The 20,689-nt window shown below is 47.4% G+C and overlaps 5 protein-coding genes and 1 non-coding gene across 6 annotated transcripts; all 6 read right to left on the bottom strand.

Moving 5' to 3' along the window:
- Positions 1–755: 755 nt before the first annotated feature.
- Positions 756–3,020, bottom strand: FPOAC1_000246 (uncharacterized protein; the record flags this gene model as incomplete). The annotated part of the gene is made up of 4 exons (XM_044844864.1): positions 756–1,526; positions 1,584–1,994; positions 2,041–2,666; positions 2,717–3,020. The coding sequence occupies 4 exons, from the start codon at positions 3,018–3,020 to the stop codon at positions 756–758; spliced, it is 2,112 nt and encodes a 703-aa protein (XP_044710780.1).
- Positions 3,021–4,179: 1,159 nt separating this feature from the next.
- Positions 4,180–4,262, bottom strand: FPOAC1_000245. The gene has a single exon. It is a non-coding gene; the product is annotated as a tRNA-Lys (tRNA).
- Positions 4,263–4,408: 146 nt separating this feature from the next.
- FPOAC1_000244 (uncharacterized protein) lies at positions 4,409–5,354 on the bottom strand (the record flags this gene model as incomplete). The annotated part of the gene is made up of 3 exons (XM_044844863.1): positions 4,409–4,450; positions 4,502–5,056; positions 5,106–5,354. 3 exons carry the CDS (start codon positions 5,352–5,354, stop codon positions 4,409–4,411), a joined length of 846 nt encoding a protein of 281 aa, XP_044710779.1.
- Positions 5,355–6,772: 1,418 nt separating this feature from the next.
- On the bottom strand, positions 6,773–8,313 carry FPOAC1_000243 (uncharacterized protein; the record flags this gene model as incomplete). Its single annotated transcript, XM_044844862.1, has 5 exons — positions 6,773–7,383; positions 7,558–7,791; positions 7,837–7,962; positions 8,100–8,153; positions 8,211–8,313. The coding sequence occupies 5 exons, from the start codon at positions 8,311–8,313 to the stop codon at positions 6,773–6,775; spliced, it is 1,128 nt and encodes a 375-aa protein (XP_044710778.1).
- A 5,698-nt stretch (positions 8,314–14,011) lies between these two features.
- On the bottom strand, positions 14,012–16,315 carry FPOAC1_000242 (uncharacterized protein; the record flags this gene model as incomplete). The annotated part of the gene is made up of 4 exons (XM_044844861.1): positions 14,012–14,083; positions 14,133–14,459; positions 14,932–15,802; positions 15,858–16,315. 4 exons carry the CDS (start codon positions 16,313–16,315, stop codon positions 14,012–14,014), a joined length of 1,728 nt encoding a protein of 575 aa, XP_044710777.1.
- Positions 16,316–17,213: 898 nt separating this feature from the next.
- Positions 17,214–18,299, bottom strand: FPOAC1_000241 (uncharacterized protein; the record flags this gene model as incomplete). The annotated part of the gene is made up of 1 exon (XM_044844860.1): positions 17,214–18,299. One exon carries the CDS (start codon positions 18,297–18,299, stop codon positions 17,214–17,216), a length of 1,086 nt encoding a protein of 361 aa, XP_044710776.1.
- Between the last annotated feature and the right edge of the window lie 2,390 nt (positions 18,300–20,689).

Below are 20,689 nucleotides of genomic sequence, written 5' to 3'. Positions count from 1 at the left end.
ACGTTGGGATGGAAGGAGCAAGGAACGTCGAGTCTTGCAACAGATGAGATCGTTTAAGCAAGCGCTACCATTATTAGGGATGCATTGAGTTCCGACATCCTACAAAAACAAATAGTCCAAGAGATAGTCTAAGGAACATATAGTGGCCTACTAATTTCGTCTCCCCGTTCTCACGGATGCGCAGAGTTGGCGAAACATCGATGGTGGTTCAGAATTCACAAATGTTGTATCAAAATCGCTTACAAGAGAGAGCAACTGACCTGACATCGACTGTGAATCTCAGGGATGTCGTAGAGGTGACTCCCTGCCTGAAGGTTTACATGAAGCCAGAGGCACTTACCATTATCTTCCAGGCGTGGCGAAACAGCATTTTTAATACCCACGGGCTCCATGTTAAGGGCAGAGTTGTGGATGGAATTCGAACAGATCCTGGCCCAGGCGTTCAGGCAAGCTCCTCAAAGGCACTGAAACTGGAAAATGGTTTACCTAGTAGTTAAGTTTTAGGCTGTGTGTACCTTCGACATCCAGTTAACAGCGTTAAATTATCACCTGGGCATGTTTAAAAAAGAACCCCAACCAGCGATAGGTATGCACCCATAGATGAACAAAACAATTCACCAATTTATTATGATCGCTTTAGACCACGGCCACTCCGATTCATGTTACTTAGACTACTCATGCTTCTACCATAACATTTGGGATGAGCTTCAAGCCATGACACTGACTTAATTGCCAATCCTGTTGACTTCCCCTTCTCACGGTTGACTGACCGTTCCATGAGCCAAAGCCACACCCATCTCATCGTAAGCCTCATCTCTGTCAAAATGGGCCACAGAACTCAGACCTTCTTCTGTGAAGTGCCACTTCAGACACCCCGTCAGGGGCACCTCGAGGATTTTGTAGCCCTCTTTGTAAACCGGCTTCTCCACATAAACGCATTTGACCCTCAGATTTGTTGTGGGAAACAAACCGTTCGAGTCCCCTTGTGTCGTAGGCGGCCTCTCGATGGTGCGAAGCCAAATCCTGTCTGAGCGAACGTCAAGTGGATTTTCGAGACTATCCGGACGGACTTGCCCAACGCATCTTTGACTGCCATCGGTGTAGGTTAGCAGGAGACCAACAACTTCATTCACCCATCTAGCGTCCCCCCACTGAGACTCCCAAGCTTGACACGTTCTAACATTCTTGACACCGTCAAGAGGGGCCGATGTCAACATGTTCACATAAAGACATGGCAGGTTATAAGAATCCGGGGCTGGAAGCGAGACTGTGATTTGCCTCCGCTCAGTGGTAGTCTGCTCAAGACCGAGCCACACATCAAGGAGACTGGGCTCTTCGAAAGCCATCCAGGCTACCGCATACCCATCTCTCTCATCTCTGGAGTAGAACATTCGTGTCTGACCCTCTTCTGGGAAGGTCATAATGGCTGTGTAGGTAAACTCTTTCAGTCCAGCTCTGCTATGAGTAGGCCAAGCGTTTCTTATGCCAGGCCCAAGAACGTGATCTCGGCCCTTGCTTGTGCGGAGCTATAGTGTGGTGTGGTTAGCCAAGGGCCTTGGAAGCGGCTCTCGTATTCTGCTTACTATAGGCACCTGGAACTCTTGCCGGTCTCTGAAGTCGCTGACGAGTTCACCTGTCCGAATCCATAGCTCCGAGACTCGTTCGTCTGGGCCAATGGGAACATAAATTCCGGGATGGCCGTGCTGATCATACTCATCAATGTGGGTGGTGCGCGTATCCTGCAGTTTCAGAGTGACTATGCCGCGAATCTGTCCTTGATGTATATAGAAGTAATAGCCACAGACTCCAGGGGAGTTCCAGTCTACTGCCTGAATGGCATTGTAGTAGTTGAGCTTTACATCATAGCCGCCGGAGAATTTGGGGGGTTGCGGAAATGTATCTAAGTGCCTGGGAAACGCAGCCCAGCGTCTTCGCTCCCAGTCAGGCCGATTGTCTTTGGTCTTGGTTACATCCAAACCACGGAGTTTGACACCCTAATCGAGTTAACGACAGGAAACATTTGTGTAGGATTATACTCACGTCGTTTTCCCACCGAAGGTAGAAGGGTGTCCTTTGGTGGCGGCAGCAAATGACCCAGTGAAGCCCTGCCTCACGATGGATTGTCGGAGCCTGATCAGACTGTGTGGCAATGATTTGGCGTATTCCCCGATAATCCTCGGCAAAATAGATATTGAACGACGAGTTCACTTCGTAGCCGTCGGGTAAGAGTGGCGTGTCGTCTGGGAATAGTCGAGAATAGGATAGGGATCGGACGTATCGAAATCCTTCAATCTCGACATAATGTACCCACAAGACCCTTGATACTGGATCTTCACAATCAAAAAGAAGTCTTCGACAGAGCTGGGGTGAATCGGTGTGCTCAGCTGGTAGGTTACGGATGATCTGTGTCGCCCGCTCCCGTGTGCAATAGCTTGCGATGGCTTCACGTATCTCGGGGGGAAGGCGGCGACCCATCAGAGTGGCCTGCAGTTCTTGTGCGATTGATTGTCGAATCCAGCGTTCGCGGTGGGCTACCATCGATGTTGGAGGTTCAAGAAACCAGGGTTCGCAGGTGGCGACCTCGAACCCGTCTACAAGGCCTATCGTGAGGGGTTCAATGCACTCCTTGTGGAATATCTTGTGACTAAGTCTTGTTTGGGATTCGTCTAGGAATACTTTAGCTAGTGGATAAACGATTGTGATAGAGATAACTTACAATGCACGATTGTGTCACTGGGCTCAAAATAGAATCTGCAGAGACCACAAGTACGCGTAATTGCTGTTCTGAGCCCATGGTGATGATAATCTTCATCTTCGTCGGTGTCGTTGTCGTCGTCATCGCCATCATTATCGTCTTCGACATCATCGTTGCCATCGTCGCCATTCTCCTCGTTCTCAACGTTGCTGACCTCAGCTCCTTCCTCTTCAAACTCCTCATCAGTCGACGCATCGTCCGGGCCGACAAACTCAGGCAGGAGACCATTGAAAAATAGAGGAGGAACGCTGTCGTTGGAAGTCATTTTGTCTGTAGAGGAAACTCCAGAGGCTGCTTCTTCAAGGTGTGAAGGAGTGAAGAAAAAAAGGAGATGAATATCGTTGAGCGGAAGGAGCAGAGCGGACCCGCCTGTATTGAATCTGCCTCCGGGTGGTCGGTCACCAGCTGTTGCCAGTTGCCAGTCACTGCACCTGCCACAAGTGAATCAGAGACGAAAAATTACGCGGCCAAACATGGTGAGTTGAGGGATACTTGGCTCTTCTAGATAGTGGCAGAAACGTTGGCCTCCTAAGTCTTGAGGTACGAAAAGAAGCAGTCTGAGGTCCCAGTCCAAGGAGTATAAAGCTACCTACCTACTTAGTAACATCGTCTCTTATGCTTTCAGTGGTCAAAACTTGTGATACTTCGAGGCTCGTCTCTGTTGAAACAATACGACGATAGAACTCATGTTCCAAGCCCGACACTGCTCATCCTGGACGTCAACATCTATACAAGTAAGCTACGGCAGATCTTATATGGTATAGACTACCTGGAATGCAAAGTTAGATGTAATTTATAAGCTCATTTTGCCGTTGGAGGATGGTCGTTATTGATCCCATTCGGAGCTTTGTTCCAATCAAAGCGACTGATCTTGGCCACCCGTAATTATATGACTTGGCGACCAGGCTGCTCTAAACGCAGATGCGAAAGAGATTCGACTTAAAGAATGAAAGCAATTTGTTGACGCCGAATTACTGCATCGTAAAGGGAAGAGTTGGAGAGTGTCGCCGTCTCTGGCGTGACTGGACTTAATGCTCAGGGTACCAGAAAAATTGACTACTGGACGCACAAGAGACAATATTATTCGGTCAGTTTATATGATTTAAACTATGACCTGGCGTCATTTATTTTTCCACTTTAAGAATAAGGAGTCAATGTTTCTCCTAACCACAAGGCAGTGTAAGCTTGGGATTACCATCATGTTCTCAACTTCAACAAAGAAGAAGAATACCTCCCACCACTCTTCCAACCGGTAAAAGTATTCTACAAAAAGAAACGGTAAGGGGCTAACTCTTAATAAGTGTCAAGGTTAGGCAAAGGGTGGTTTTAATGACAACACCGGACAGTCACTTTATCTCACAAACACAAAAACACCACAAAAAGAAAGCCTCGCATACGCTCGCAATCGAAATTTATATAGGAACAGCCCGATGCGGGGGTCGAACCCGCAACCTTGAGATCGCGTACTCGTAAGAGTCTCACGCTCTACCGATTGAGCTAACCGGGCGTGGCTCTTAATTTGTTGAAAGGCGGGGTAGCACGAACGGATTGTGAGGAGAACAGCATCACGACATTGTGTCTTGGTGTTGAGGGGCATTTGTAGCAGATCTCTCTTTTATTGAGCGTCGGTACTAAGGTATCAGGGAAATAAAGTTAGTCTTCGCGGCCTGTACACCGTGTAATCTCAACGGCATCCTAAAACTGTCAGTGAGCGATACTCAAGAGGGGGGAAATGGGAAGACTTACAGGAACACCAGTTGGTTCAAAGCTGTGGACCAATTGACTCTCATACACCAAATTCGGATCACCCTCTTCCTCGTTCAGTTTCTCTTCTCCTTCCCTCTTGAGATACTGTTTCGCCGTTCTGTCCGCGAACCCATCCTTATCACCGTTCTGACCCTTTGCCGCTCTCTTCTCAGCAACACTGCTCCTCACGTAGGCCAGATAAGGTGGGTTTCCTGGCTTGATGACGTTATCCGCTGCCAGTACACTGCCCGGTCCGACGAGACCAAGACGCTCGCAGAGCTTGAGATCATTTGTGTAGGCGGGCTTGTAGTGGTCGAGGAACATGAGGTCGATCTTTTTGATGGTGCCGTTCTTGTGTAGACGAGCGAGGCCGGCGTCGCTGGGGCCAACGATGACGCGGGCGATTGATGATAGACCCGATAAATCGAGGAGAGAAGTTATCACTGCTGCAAATTCGGGGTTGCGCTCGAGGGAGTAGTAGTTTGTGCCTCCTGCTTTGCGAACGGCGTTGGCGAAGAGGAGAGTTGAGTAGCCAACGTAGCCACCAAGCTCGACCTGTATCCATCAGCATTTCGTCCTCAATTAGCAAACAAATTGAGTATACCATGACTTTGGGTTTCACTTCGGCGATGAGATCTGTCACAATCTTGCCCTTGTCCTCGCCAACGTTCATGAGATACTTCTTGGTACGACCAAACTCATCAATGGCCTCGAGCACACGCTCCGGTGAATCACGCAGCTCATCGATATCGGAACGACCGTAGATGTAATGCAACAGCTCAATTTCTCTTCCGTCGTCAAAGAAGGTCTCTTCTTGCTCAACATAAGCTTTGTTCTCGTCAAATGAAGGCATCTTGAACAACTGTGTATGGATGAATGAATGAACTACATCTGTTCAAAAATAGAGGGGTAAACATTGAGTTATATGTACGCTGTAGGTAAACAAAAGGAGTCGCGTCACGTAGTGTACCCGTCATTCATTCCCCCTCAATTGCTGCAAGTAGATGAATCTGCATATGAGACTTTGGTTGAGCTCTCTCGAGTGCCCCACGTAGGACCCCGAAATGGGGGGTTTTGGTGAGGGAAGAGAGATTCCCATGACGCGCACATGCAATTCTGCTCACTTCATTTGTGCGTAACACCAAATGCTCGAGTGCGAGATAAACACCAGATAAAGTTAACGGGTTAAGTCTTTTTCAGTCGAAAACATTCTTAAACTCCTCGCTAAACCCCTACCTGGTACATAGATAGCCTCACGGTAGTTGTGAATGTCTTGAACAGCACATGCGTACAGTCTCACCTCGAGACACATCATTCACCCTGCAATAAACTTGTATTACCAGCATCACCACTCGTCAATTACTACTGTCCCTACACCCCCTACTAAAACCTCGCATTAAAATCAGAAAACAATTTCCCCATTCCCTTGCGAAAACAACCTTGACCCTTACCATATAAACAGACCTGAACCAGACCCTTCCCCAAACCGATACAAATGAGAGACGTGAAAGATAACCTAACCTTGAACCATCCCAAACCCCAAAATGCCCCTTTTGTGCTTTTTTTTATAACGTTTTTGTGTTTTCGCCGTATATAGACACACTCCTCGTCAATCGCCAAACCGTGGGTTGTAACCGATCCCTCGTAAGTGCCTTTCCTTTCATTTCCATAGCCATGGAATGCACGCCGACAAATCGAATGCCTCCATCGTTGAATACTCCGAACGCGCCGCTCAGATGCTAACACATGCCGTAGTCGATTTCGCAGGCTGACCGGTCGTCGTAAACAGAGTGAACGCCGTAAGAACCGCCCTGTTGGGTATATAGTTGTCGCTCCCAGATTCGTCAAGCTCCGAAGCTTGCCGCACCAGCGACCGCGACAATTTCCATCCTGTCCATCATTTTTATCCCGACAAATCTTTTCCCGCCCTCAAAGCATAAATGAGACGAAATCGGACGCCTCTGTGATGTTGAAATGCAATCCCCGTGTCACCAGGTCGTATCCTCCAGCCGGAAAAACAGAAAAACAATGTCAACTCCAAAGTTGATGCCATCCCTTCAAACACCTTTGCCCTGGATTGCATCAATCGAGTCTGTCCAGACCCCAGTATCCTTTAGTATTCGCGCCGTCTTTAACTCACGAAAAAGAGTTGTCAAAGACCAGTCCCCGCCGAATTCCCGGCCGCAATGCACGTGTACCGCTGCGCCTTTCCCAATGCAACGTTCAATTCCCAAATCATGTTGTTGCTCCTCATCATCATCAAGTCGTACTCTAACCCCAGACGCTAGCAGGGGCACCGAGACCAGAAGACTGGCCCCAAACGCCGTTTCCACGTCCCCATCCACCAGGGGAGGCGAGAGGAGTGGTCGATCGCTTGGATGAAGCCGTGTTTGTGGGCGTGCCAGAGGGGCGGGTTCCGATAGGAGCCACCGAGGCACCGGCCTGGTTAGACTTTGAACCAGGTGTCATATCCCGAGAAGGAGAACCGCCAGTTGGGCTGGATGTGCTAGTGCGGCTCTGGGCGTTATCGAAGACCTTGTTGGCGGGTCCAGCAGCCTGAGGGCTGACAGTGCTGTGAGGACGGGAGTTTGGCTCGGTAGGAGGTCCGTGGGCATCACCGGAAGAGACAGGAGTACCGGCATCCACAGCGGGAGGACCACGACCAACATTGTCATAGGCAAGAGGTGAGTGGCCACGGAGGCTTGAGGGTCCGCTGGGAATGGGAGCACCAGCACGGACATTTCCAGTCTCGTCGACATATCCTGCCTTGTCAGCAAAAGGACCCTCACCATAAAGGGCACTTCGCTGACGGGCAATCAAGTCTCGCGTCTCCTCCTCGGACATCTGCTTGCTGGGTGGAAGAGGCACTTCAGAAAGGACGGCTACGTAGAAAAGCTGTTAGCCCATGCTCAACAAACTCGACAATATTACATGATGCTGCGAAAGGTATTTGAAAGGGAAGAAACACGAGCGGCCATAACCACATTATTTTTCTCTATATGCCATCTTGTTTCTTTGCGATAGTTGAATGTGCTACACAGTAGAGGGAGGCCTACTTCGCTGATATTGCTGCTCTGTGTGCAGGTTTCGAAGCTCACGCTCCCGCTGAGCTGCCATCCGTCTCTTAGCCTGCATGACCTGCTCTGCCTCGTTGGAGCCTCGTGAGGGTTGATGACGCTGGTTGGCGTAGAAGTTTTGAAGGTTGGGTCCCTGAGAGCCGCCGCGGGCGTCATCAAAGTTGTTCACCGAGTGAGGGCGGGAGCCGGGGGTATGATGGGAACCACGCGAGTCTGTCGATGACCGTTAGTATTTTTGGTTCCAACGTCTCGCCGCACCGGGTCGTCCGACATTGTCGGGGCCCCGGGCAACATTTAAAGAACGCTGGATCAAAGACTCACGGCGGCCACCCATTCCATAACCCTTGCCAGACTTTTGTAAGTTCTCATAAGCCCGGTCGACCTCTGTAATTGCGAATCAGCTTCCATATATCATCGGTCGGGTTCAAGTCTTTTTGCTGAGGATGCCACCTAATCACTAGACAAGTGGATTGAAGTAGTGGTTGAATGTAGCAAAATCGTTCCAAGACGGTTTCACATACCATCGAATTGATAAGAGAAGGCGTAATCGTCCTGGGGCTGAGGACCGCTGGCGCCTGGACAAGAAAGGTCAATACAATTCTGAATGGACTGATTTTTAGATGCTGGCGTACCTGCGCGAACAGGGGTAGTCGAGCCCTGATGTTCCCAGTTGTTCTGGCTCTGCTGCTGGGTCGAAGACGACCACTGAGACTGAGGGTTGTCGTAGTAGGACATATTGTATGATGTTCGGGTTCGGATGGAGAAAACCGGGATGGGGTCGATTTGGCTCGGGGTATCTCAAATCTGGCACTAAGAAGATCTATCGAGAGAAAAAAAAGCGTGGTTAGCCTGGTGTAATTGTGATACCAGATAATGACGGTTCGCGACGGGAGAATGCAGCGCAAGGCGACGTCGATGTCAACAAGGGCGACAATAGGAGGAGGTAGTGGAGGAAATTTGCCGCCGTGCGTGGCCGACGTCAAGATGCGCAGCATCGGCCACCTAAGACAGGGATCCATCCAAAAAAGCACCACCAAAATCTCGCAAACGCCCCTCGTCGCAACACGTTGACATTTCCCCCATGATACTGTGCGTCGCCAGATCGACTCACCCAAGACAAGAAATTGAGTTAAGCTTCGTAAATGACGGTTGTCGCTTCGTTGGTTGAAGAAGCGCAAGGTTTACTCGTCACGGGCCGTTTGGTAGTCGGGAATAAACGACGCGAGGGTCTCGGAGGGACGGAAAAAGTGCGAGGAATAAAATCGCAAGAAGTCGGTGACGAGACTGGGATGATACGACGGACCGGAGAGACGCTGTCGAAACCAAAGCCGCTGCAGGGGCAGACGGGATTATCGAGAGGAGAGATGAATAAAAAGAGATTCCGTAAAAAGGTAAGAAGGGGAAAAGGAAAAGGAAGAGGTGGTGGTGGTTAAGATGATGAACGAGTCGTCGACTTGGTCAGGGCGTGACGGGATAGGTTGAGTTAGGCCGTCAAAGATGGGGGGGAGAAAAAACCAGGGCCGAGCGAGCGAGCGAGAAAGGAGAAGGAGTGAAAGCAAACTCAAATGAGGAAGTCACGTAGTTCCGTGGGGAGTGGTAGTGGAAAGAACAGTGGGCACAGGCCATTGAGTTATGAGTTTTGGGGCATTTAGTTGGTAGTTGGCAGGTGCCAGACGCTATCGAGGTTTACGGGTAAATTGAGTACTTGACTAAAAGTACTGCTTTCTCGACGGCATAGGATCACGATCAATTATAGGGACATTTCAGGTGACAGCCTGGTCAGGCTAAAGAGGTGAGTACTTGCCATCAAAGTACCCCCGTTCGACAAAACAGGCAATCTACCTGCCGGTTTTGAGGTTGATTAATCCCAGAACTTTCTTTGCGATCTCGGGATGTTAATCAGAGACATACATGCACTGTACATGCTGCACTCTGTGATGGGGTTGGTTGTTTTTATCAGAAGCAAACCTGGACTTGAATTTCATTTGTTTCACTATTTGCTCTCCTTCCCCTCGGCATGGAAGTCCTCTCTATACAACCTGTGCAATACTGTCTGGTACATTTTTCAACCACAAAAGGTAAATCAGTGAGTACCCCTGGCCTTGCCCTGGTTAAGTGCTAATAACTGGTGACCCGTTGTTCGTTGAACGCCCAGACGCCCCATTTAATCCTCTTTTGATTCGGGAACGGAGCTAATAACGGAGTGCGAAATGACGATGTGTGGGGGGTGCCCGTTTCCTCGTTTCTTGGCCTTTCTGCCAACAAGCAACTCTCACGCTCACGCTCCACGCTTCCAACCAAGCATGGTCTCACGATTGTGGGTTGCCAGTGTAGTTGAGAAATGGAGACACTGTGAAATCTCACTGATTCCAGAATGAAGGTATCATCAACTACCCGGTATGCCTCAAGTTACATCGAGAACAGACACTGACTTCAAACATTGTGCCAAACCAAAACTACATACAGTGCCTGGACCCTAAACATTGCGCCAGTGCTTTTCCCCGGGCATATTTATCCCAGCGTCTCACTAATTCTCGGCTCAAGACCATCGCGCCATTTGCCGCCTTGCAAGTCCCCCCCCCCAAGCTTCGCGATCTTCCAGGATTTCCAGGGTCTTGGCCTGCTCCATGCTTCTCCTAAAGGACGCAATCCCCTATCATCAAGCACGGTTCAGGTGCCACAGATTATACGAAGCTAAAAGGATCGGTTACGGATGCACCTCATCTTGCAAATCTGGCGTACGAGAGTTTGTCAGTGGACTGCAAGGAATATACGATCATACAACAACAAATACAAGACCAACCGCATAAATTACAATATCACCAACGGAAGTTGCACTGGAGCAAGTCAATTACACTGTCCACAATTAGAGCTAGTGTTTCCACCTCTTGGCTGTTTCCATCTCTCATTTCCTTGATTGGTTCGAAGCTTTATCGAAGTTGTTGTCTTTTACATCTTTGCTCAAGCCATCATCTTGATATGGTGGATTCGCAAATTAACTCGATTAGACGCTTGCCCCTTTTCCTAGGCAATTGACCTGGCTGGACCCGTGCTTGGTCTGGGGCACTTTTAGCGGGGACGGCTCTACAAGCCGCTCGCTATCTTGTTCTACAATGTTCTGCGGCAATCGAATTCACCTGCAACACATCTCCGACATTGACATCTGCAACATAAAAAAGCAAGCATGTTTCGGAGACTCCTCTCAGTGCCGGTCGTGGGTTGCAGTTGACGTCTGCAAGTCTACCCAACTTCCACGACCGTCATCTCGATGACGGTTAAGCGTTAAATAGCTTGCATGATGTCGATGGCACGTTGTGACCACTCCCAGTACAGTCAGTCAGTACCTTTTACAAGATATGCCGTGAGGTGCATTTTGGTGGACCGTATCCCTGCAGCATCACCACCCAGAGCACTCATCAAGTTGTAGCTCATCAAGCTCACCAAACAACCGGAGCAAAACAAGTGATAGCTAACTAATGCTCAAACACTGTGTCGTAAGCTGGAATGGACGCTTGTTCACGAATTATTTGCGGCGTTCGGGCCGTTGTCCAAATCTCTCACAGTTGGATAATCAGTGTCAGCCCAAGACGGACCACTCAAATTACCCTCCACCACATTGACCACCCAGTCACGGCGCATGTCAACATGGTTCGATTCTGATGATACCCTGGCGGTCATTGGCATTACTGGACACATCTGACGTCCATTTCCACCTCGGTTCCTCGCAATGCACCTTTGTTTTTCGTCCTCCCTTTGGGCACGATTGTGGTGTTTTAGCTACAAGACAGACGTTAGTGCTCGGTCCGGTAGCCCAACGGCACTTGACCACGGAATTACTTCCGGTTATTACGATGGCCCCCAAGATTCCATTCAAGACTCTTAGGCTCGCGCTATCTCGGACCTGAGATGAGACATTGTTTGAGATGTGGTTTCTTCATACAGCTTGGTATGTGACTTCTCCTGACACCGGCTGTCTTGGGTCAAGATACCCCGAATGTCACTCAATCATGAACACGGCTCTACGAAATGTCCGTTCGCTTTTCAGCTGCTGACGACATTCAAGTCAGTAGTCCAAACAGCAGGGATCTAAATGGATGGCCCCGGATGGATGAGCGGAGTTGTCCAAAAGGTCCACCATCGAGGCAAGTCCACCTGTCGTTGTCGTCGTCTGCCGCTTGGCTGTGCTTCCAAAGCATGCTCACGTTTACTGGTGCATTGCTTCACAAGCCTTTTTGAGATGCAGAGCCAAGTGTCTTGTTCGGACCCCGCATTCTGAGCCTTGTTTCCAGACATGGGACGCACGGAAGTGTTGACGAAACACACAGACCTGAGTTGGGTGCGATGTGATGGCAACCTAATCACAGTGACTGGACAATCACATTTCCCTTTTTGTTTTTACAACACATATTGAGCCAGTTCAATGTTTTGTCGAACCAATACACGGCTGAGGCATGGGTCTCAGCTCCCAACTTGGGCACCCAACTCTCTTTTGGGTTGTCGGCTAAAGGCCTCTAATCTTGACCTTCCCCAGACTATTCGTGTCTCGGCTATTGGCTGGGTTTCCGCATGCTTGACTCGTCAGCACCTTTTAATGCAGTCCTCAGTGCTCGGTGACTCGTGGCTTTGGAGAAGTATCTGATGCCTGGTGCCTTGTTGATGTGCGTCTTATTACAGTGCTCTACGCTGCAAAATGGGGGAAGTGTCCCAATAACCGCAATATTCTGGATATTCGCGAGCGTTGGGCATCTGATTGCGATTACATGTTACAGAATAGTAACAAGTGACCTGAGAGTCGGAGTCTGCGTGATTCGGTAATGGAAACCGCGAGCGGCAATCATCTCGGTCGATGTAGTATGCCCCACGCGAAAGAAAACCGACGACTCGTGGAGAGGTTGATACAGGATCAAACTGTATACCTGACACAAGGAAGGCATCTGCCCGATTGGGAGAATGTACAGAGATCCCGCATAGTCATTGAGACGCTCCACCTGCCTCACAACATCTATAACTGCGCCTCTGCCCCTCTCAAATGGCCGGCTATCCATGCTTGTGATTAAAGGTCCATCTTCGTCATTCTCGTCGAAGTATGGATCTTCAAATCTCTCCCCGTTGCATTCATCCACGAGATAGATGGTACCCTCTTGCATCGCAAAGCTCACCGGCCCTATGATATTGTCGTGGACTGTAATGGCACCGTCTGTGATTGAAGTAACTTTGATGGAGCTATCAGACGATGCAGCTGGTGCAGACTCCAAAGTGGTTAAGAGACCAGGCTTCCCCAACCTAAACGAATCCAAATGACCTATATGCCCAAGTTGATATGGACCAAGGAGGGAAGTCCATGTCCAAGAGGGTGCCATATACCGCGATGACCGTGAGGTCTTGGAATCTTTTACATACCAGCAAAGCCCAAGTGGGAGGTGAGGACGCCAAAGGCCTACTAGATATGTGCCGGTGAGCTTTTGAGACTGAACAAATGAAGACACAATTCCAGAGAACGCTATCATCCTATCGGACTCTTTGGAGAAATTCATGTTCATGTACGCTTCAACATGCTCGAACCAAAGCCTGAAGGATCTCATCATGCCTCCCTCATGTTCTGTTAATCCCCAGGTATGGATGTTGTTACTAACTAGAAACCAGTCGAATTCCTCTAATCCCGGACGTCTTTCCAAGTATGGAGCGTCAATGTGGTTGGTAACTTTAAGCCAGTCGAATTGCTCAAATTCCGGATTTCCGTATGGATTCTCCTCGTTGGCCAAAAACTCACGACAATGCCACCATAGCTGGTTGTGTGAAAGGATGAGTGACCGAGGCGAGAGATACCACTCTTGATAAACCCAACCTCGGTGTCTCAGTGGACTTTCCGCAATACCTTCTTGTAGCGTGCGATCGTAGTACAGAAAGCAACTATCCGCAGAATTGTTTTGCCATGTTCTACTAAACCTGGGAGTTTTTATGATACCTTTGCTTCTACCAATGAAGCTTTCCTCTGTGCTATCGGCAGCTGCCGCGGTGCAGATATTGAGGTACGAATTCCCATATACATATTGCATGGTTATGGCCTCTCGTTCCCAGTCGTCTTGAGAATCCTGGAATATGCAAAGCGAGTCAATCCATATAAAAGCGATGTCGAGCTTGAGGCATACAAGGATCGCTTCTTGGTAGCTTTTTGGGAGAGACACTATTTCAATTCCATGTTCCAGCAGGTCTTTGGTATCTGAATGCAACTTGATGGTTTGTGTCTTGCCCCAGCAATGAGACAGAGCGGCGTAATTTCCTGTCGCTTCATCTAAAGTGTGTATAAGCTTGACTACCTCGTTGTTCAGGATTTTCAGCAACCGTGTCGGGCGATAGAGAGAATCATGTGGCCTGCAGCCAGGATGGTTAGTGTTGCAAGAGTGTACCCAGTCAAGTGCTGCTTGGCCGACGCCTATCCATCTATGGCGCTTAAGCGAGAAGACAGATTCATCGTAGTCGGAGATATCTGATCGCAAGTCTGGCCCTTTGAAAGAAGTTAGATATAGGACGTGATCGACCCAGAAGTAACGAACCTCCTGTCTCCAGCCCCTCGAATGTCCATTGGTGAGTCCCTCCCGGAATCCCATCACATACTCCTCCTCTGATCTCCAGAACCAGCAATTTCGCAAATCCCCAGGAATTTCTTTTATCGGTCCGTTAGCTTCATTGGTATAGAAACGTTGCAACTGTACTCGCCTTTGGAAAGTGTACTCGAGGCCTTCTGTAAAGGCCTCCAGGACTGATTCTCTCCATCTTTTGGTGTGGCTTATTGTCCAGCATATGTAACAACCTAGGTCTCTGCCTTCTGAAACTTCGGGAACAGTCTTGAAATGTTTTGATTCTCCGTATTGTGGGCGAATCTGAAAGATGTCATGGCATCTTGAGCATAGACCAGAGGGTTGGAGGCTCGACATTGGGAGGGAATGGGTTGGAAAGCTTTGGTAGTTATTGTGTATAAAAGAAAATGCGCAATTGGATAGAAAGAAATAATGTTGAAATGCTATTGAACAAGTTATTCTATTTATTTGTGCCATTGAGGCTGAGCATGAAATAAGCTTGGTCACTGGGTATGTCGTGGGGCATGCAGCGATACCCTGGACAAATCCCAGTCAATGATTTCCTAGATAGGCACTCATCGAGGCTTACTGACATGAGCTTTATGCAGTTCTTTCTGTCCTCTCGCTCGCTCTCATACGGTAACTTAAACGGGCTGCAAGTATGGAAGGTTCAAATACATTGAATATAACGGGAATAGTGGCTAGATAGGTATATAAAATGATAATTCAGTTACTTTGCGTCTCTCAACATGGGGAAATACTTTTTCCATCCTACTCGCTTCTGAGCTTGCTCTCTCTCCATCATTTCAGCCTCAAATTCTCTCCTTGCAGTCTCCTTCGCAGCAGCTATAGCATCTTCATAAGCCTTTTGTCTTTCCTGTTCTGCTTTTTGCTCTGCTTTTATCTTGTCCATCGCCGCTTCCTCAGCTTCACGCCTCGCCTTTTCAACCTCACGCTTGGCTTCTTCTTGTTCCAAACGCATATCTTCCATTCTTCTATGAAAGGCTTGTTCTGTCTCGCTCCTGATACGGCTTTCCTCATCATGACGCCTTTGTTCCTCCTGTTGCCGTCTTTCTCTTTCCTCATTGGCACGGGCTTCGAGTTCATATCTTGCAACCTCCCTTTCTAACAGAGAAATGCGTTCCAAACTTTGGTCGAGATGTTGTTTTGTGTTTTCCAACTCCTCTTCCAATCTGTCTCTTGAAGGCAGGAAGGTGTACGTGCCGCGATTCGCATCATCATCTTGCCAGTTGCGAGCTGAATCATCGGAGGAGGCAGCTTGAGCTCCTTGTCTTTGAGTAGGATGAACAATCTTGACAGCCAATTCCCTGACTACCTTCTGTAACCGTAGGTGTTCCGAAATCTCGATGAAGTCGTCGTCAGACATTGTTTCCAAAAAGACAGCAGAGTCTGTTTGGGACTGACGGCGAGTGAGTTGCATTTGATCCTGATCGTACATAGATGATCGAGATACCAAGGCAGAGTCTTCTGGTTTATACTCCCCATTTTCAATCTGCGAAGAAGGTGTGAGGGAGTTTTCATATTCGGACCTGAAAGTAGTGTCTAGTCGTTCTGCATCGAGCAGTGCCGTTTTTGTATACTGAGTTTCGACAACCAAGTTACGCACTTCTTCCTTGATATGCTCCCTATACAAGTGTTAGAGTCATGTACATAACATGATGATATGAGAGGGGGACTAACGCGACGTCTTCACTTCCTTCATCCCCATTCTCGATAAAGTCCAGTGTATGGAGGAATAGGCCGAGTGTGAGCTTCAATGAGTCCAGTGACGCTCTTCGAGAAGATACTTTGGCTTTCTCAAAGAGCCACTTGACTTTATCTTTCAGCTTCAAGCTCTGTCCGAATGGGGATGTCAACGGGACGAGAAATCTTTCAACACCTTCGATATCCGTCTTGCAAAGGGCCGTAATCTCGTAAGCAACATCGAGAACCTCGACGCTCAAGTTATCTGCTTTGTTCAGGCGCTTTTTGAGTTCGTTGAGTATCAGAGATACAGCCTTGAGGTCTGTGGCGATTCCAGATATCTCGGCTCCGGCAGTGCCCAGCTCACTAGTGATTGTCGAGATGGCCTTGGCAGCTTTGAAGCCGGCAGCAGTGATGGTGCCAATACTGGCGACAAGACCGATGACTTCTGCCATGTTACTGCAATACCAGATACTTTTGTGTCTGATGATGAATTGAGTGCGGTGAAGTTGGGATTTCGGTCTCGAATTTATTGTGCGAACGATAAGATAGTTGCAACACCCCTGGCCCAGGCTCAAGGCGGTGGAGCAAGGTTGCATGACAGTCATGCAACATGCGTTGGCGACTATCACATGCTTATGAACAACCATGTATCAGGGCTCTCAATAGAAATGACAAGGGGCAGCTTTTTGGAACACGGCCAAATCAGTGGTCTGATCACCAAATCTTGACTTGATGCATAGCCACGTGAAAATACAATAAGACATTTCTGCCTGATACATTTCTGGCCTCATTACAGCAGCTAGCCTGCGGAAGCAGAATATGGATCTACATTGTTCCATTGCCAAACGTGAGTAACCAATATTTACCAAACTCTCATGAAGGTATGGAGAAGACTTGTAGTTAAAAAAAGACGGCCAAGTATCGTGAAGTAAAGCGACGAGATGCACTAGCTTGAGGTTGAGGGTTCATGGAAAAACTGTTGACTGTGTGAAAACGAGATTCCTTCCAAATATTCATTTATATAACCTGGCAGCAGCGAGCTCTGACATAAGAAACTAAACAAGACATATAGAGCAAAAAGACATAAAATTGACCGAGCATAAGTCCTTGAAAAATACCCATATCCCAATAGCAATCTTATCCCCCAAGATAGCTCGCACTTACCTCATTGCAGCTATTTAGCCGCCACAAATATCATCGAAGTCCTGAGTGACGAGTGACCACGATGAGCTATGTCATCCCATACCAAGTACTTGGGTTCCAGACCCAATTATCAATCGCATTGTACAATTCAAGAATAGGACCGCTGCGAATGTTCAAACCGCATGTATTAGTGGTCTCAACGTGCTTTCAGGAAAACGTATTGACTTGAATATGCCTTGGGCCAAGACATCTTGGGCAGCTAGAGGTTGGTCTCGCGATTCGAGAGCGTGCGGAGGTCTTTGCCGTGCGTGGAACTTTTGAAGACCTCGTCTGGGGGATTCCATGGGTAGTCGGTCTGGTGGCAGACTTCGACATGATGAAGCGATTCGAATGCTTTGTAGAAAACTTGGGAGAATTCGAGATAGTTGGCACAAAGGGCCCACCCGGTTGTTCAAGTTCTTGTTTGATCTCAGGCTCAAATTCTTGCTTGATGTCTGGCGGACGTTCGAATTCTTGTTTGATGCTTTGGGAAGGTTTGAATTCTTGCTTGATGCTTTGAGAAGGTTCAAATTCCTGCTTGATCTCTTGGGGTTCTTGCTTTATCCAGTGGGGAGACTCAAATTCCTGCTTGATATCCTCCTCAGGTTCTCGCTTGATCTCTTGAAGAAGTCCAGGTTCTTGTTTGATCTTTCGAATAGAATCAACGTAACAGAGCACGCGATCAAGTATCTGATGCTTGTCAAGAGCCTTTGGGGAGCGGAAGGGCTTATGGCATTGGGGACACTTGACTGCCTCGTGCTTCGCCATGTGATTGTCGAATGATTGTGGGGAGTCGAAGGTCCTGTCACAAAGAGTACAAGCAAAAATTGGTTCCCATTGGTCCTCAGATTGGGTTTCCTTTTTGATGTGGTGCGAATGGTTGCTCTGGTTGCTTTCTCGGATGTTGTTTAGTGCATTTACATCTGCCTGGGTGATGGCATCTGCAACATTCTGATCGAGGTTGACTTTGGCTTGGAAGTAAAAGATGCCGTTGTGAATAATATGTTTCATGTCACCGAGAGGACCTATTCGAGACGCGAGTGCGAGTGCTTGTGCACGTGCGAGTGCCCATTCAGCTCTGGCAGCTTGAGTAATCTGCGGACCACCCGGTGTAGTCAGAGCAACCGTTTGTCGATTCCGGTGCTGCCTTCGGCGATGTCGACTGAGAGCTCTCTTACTGCAGCATTCTCTGCGGCAAGTTGAACATGTAAAAGTGTCTTTAAGACCAGAAGCTTCGACTTTAATATTTGCCATTTTGAAGATAAGTCAGGTATTTTGGATGAGTTTGGAAGGAGTTGGAAAATGAGACGCGGGAGTTGAGGAGTTTTGAACTAACTAACTACTAATATACTAAGGTAACACTTACAAAAAGCAAATTCGCGTCACTCACTGGGGGAGGTTTCAGCCGTGGCGCGACCCTTGGAGAGGTTGGAGGGGTTGGAGAGGCTGCGAGGGCAGTAGACTGAATCTTATTTATGGATAAACTAACCAATTGCATGTTGGCTTTTCCAAGACCGTACAATTCATACTCTGTTTAATTGTTAACTAGTCTCACAGAGGGAGTTCATGGGCTAATCAGAGACAGGGATCTTTTCCCTTTCTCTCGTAGGTCTATATGGTTTAAGGCTGATAAGGCTCTGACAACTGTTAAGAAGATACATACCCCTGCTAAATTTTATGCTCACACTTAAAACAAGGGTTTCATTGTGTTGTTTAGTTGTCCCCTTTATTGTTTTACTGAATCGATCTCGATTATCACATGCACTCCTCCCTGCGAATTTCTCTTGGTGGTTTTAACATCTTTTGCGGCGGCTGGAAAATAGAACATGGCATTGTCCAATGGCCCGAACCATCATGACCGGAAGACCTAAGCTTCCTGTAAACGTTTGAGATATGATTTGACATTATTTAATGCTTAAATAACAAATTAAAAGAGCAACACATATAACACCAGCCTATTACCAATCCCTTGAACAGTACTATCTATATACTTAAACTTTTTATTAGGTGATTTTTAAGGTATAAATCCTAAAGTATATATATAAAATTAACTTATAAAAAAATATAGTTTTTAAACCTAAATACTAATATAAATCTAGTCTAAAGATATATATTATAACTTATAAAGTTAAAATTATAATAATTACTATAAAAGCTTTTATTCTTTCTAAAGGTTAATTATTAAATATTTCCTTATTAATATTAATATTAATATTAATATTAATAAAACTATATAACTATATAACTATTATATAAGATAATAGACTTTAGAGTCCTTATTAACCCTAGCTATTTACTAAACTAAGGAACTATCTATAAGAGCTTAACCCCTGTAATTAACTTTACTTCTAAAGAAAGAAGTTAACTTTAATAAGGAGAATAAGTTACTAATAACTTATAGGGTAACGTGCTTGATAAGCGAGTGAGTCAGATAAGCGAGTGGGTCAAAAATCTTAACCCTCTTTATTATCTAGATGATAAAATTGCTTCAATTCATTCAATTGACTATAACTACTCACTATACTCATCTCCAGAGGCCTGAATATCCTCTTGACATGTTCTTGCGTTATGCCCGGTCTTGCCGCATACACCACAACGCCGAACACCCGGTCCAACCGACCTTCCTCGACCACCACTTCTTGATGATTCTGCCACTACCTGCGTATTCACATCTATCTGATCAATTGATTGTAATGCTTCCTGTACAGTCATCGCTCCTCCTTTCTGTAGTCTTGTTCTTTTTGCCCTCCGGCGCCGGCTTAGTATTGCATTTGCCTCTTCAAGATTTCGGACCTGATCTCTTAATAGGACAACCTCATGCATAACTGCCAATGTTGCTTTTGTATTTGACTTAATAGCCTCAATTATTGACTCTGGGGAACTGCTCTTATGCATAATAACTCGTCTGGTAAGGTATTCAGATTGAGATTGAGCCTCTGTTGCTGTCTTTGGGGTCTTTGAAACCCATGGACTTGGTGGTTGACTTGCCTCCCCAGGAGGCGTTGGAGTCCGTAACTGTATATCAAGCTTCGAGACGACGGTTTCTGGGTCAAGAGGATAAATTCCAGCTCCCCTAAAAGCCCCCTGGATATTGCTCTCTGTAAAGGTAGCTTGAAAAGCGGCATAAAAGGCTGGGAAGAACTCGGTCTTAGAAATGTGGGTTATAGAGCATCTGATCAGATGCTCTATTTCTCGACCATAAGCATTCTTCAGTACTGAAAAACACCCGACATCGAGAGGCTGGAGTAGGTGGGATGCATGAGGAGGCATACAAAGTGTAATGATCTTGTGATCCTGACAGTATCTCTCAAAGTCGACAGAGTGGTGACTTTCATGACCATCGAGGATCAAGAGACGATAGAGACTAACTGATCGCTTCGCTGTTGATCGATCAAAGTGTTTTAGCCACTCAAGACCCAGCTCGTTATTTGTCCATCCATTTTGGCTTGTTGCAATAACCCAATCGCCGGGGAGGTTGCTTTCTCGATACCAGTTTGCAAGATGATACTGGCCTGAACCAATGATAAACGGCGGGATCGATTGACCTTCGGCATTTATCGCTGGAATTGCAGTAATCCATTCACGGTTTCCTGGCTGCACTGATTTTGGCCTTCCTTGCCTTTCTGAGCCTGTGACTACCATCC

Source organism: Fusarium poae, chromosome 1 (assembly GCF_019609905.1).
Source record: "Fusarium poae strain DAOMC 252244 chromosome 1, whole genome shotgun sequence".
Lineage (NCBI taxonomy): Eukaryota > Fungi > Ascomycota > Sordariomycetes > Hypocreales > Nectriaceae > Fusarium > Fusarium poae.
Note: the sequence above shows the minus strand (reverse complement) of the source record. Positions and strands in the feature narration are given on the sequence as shown.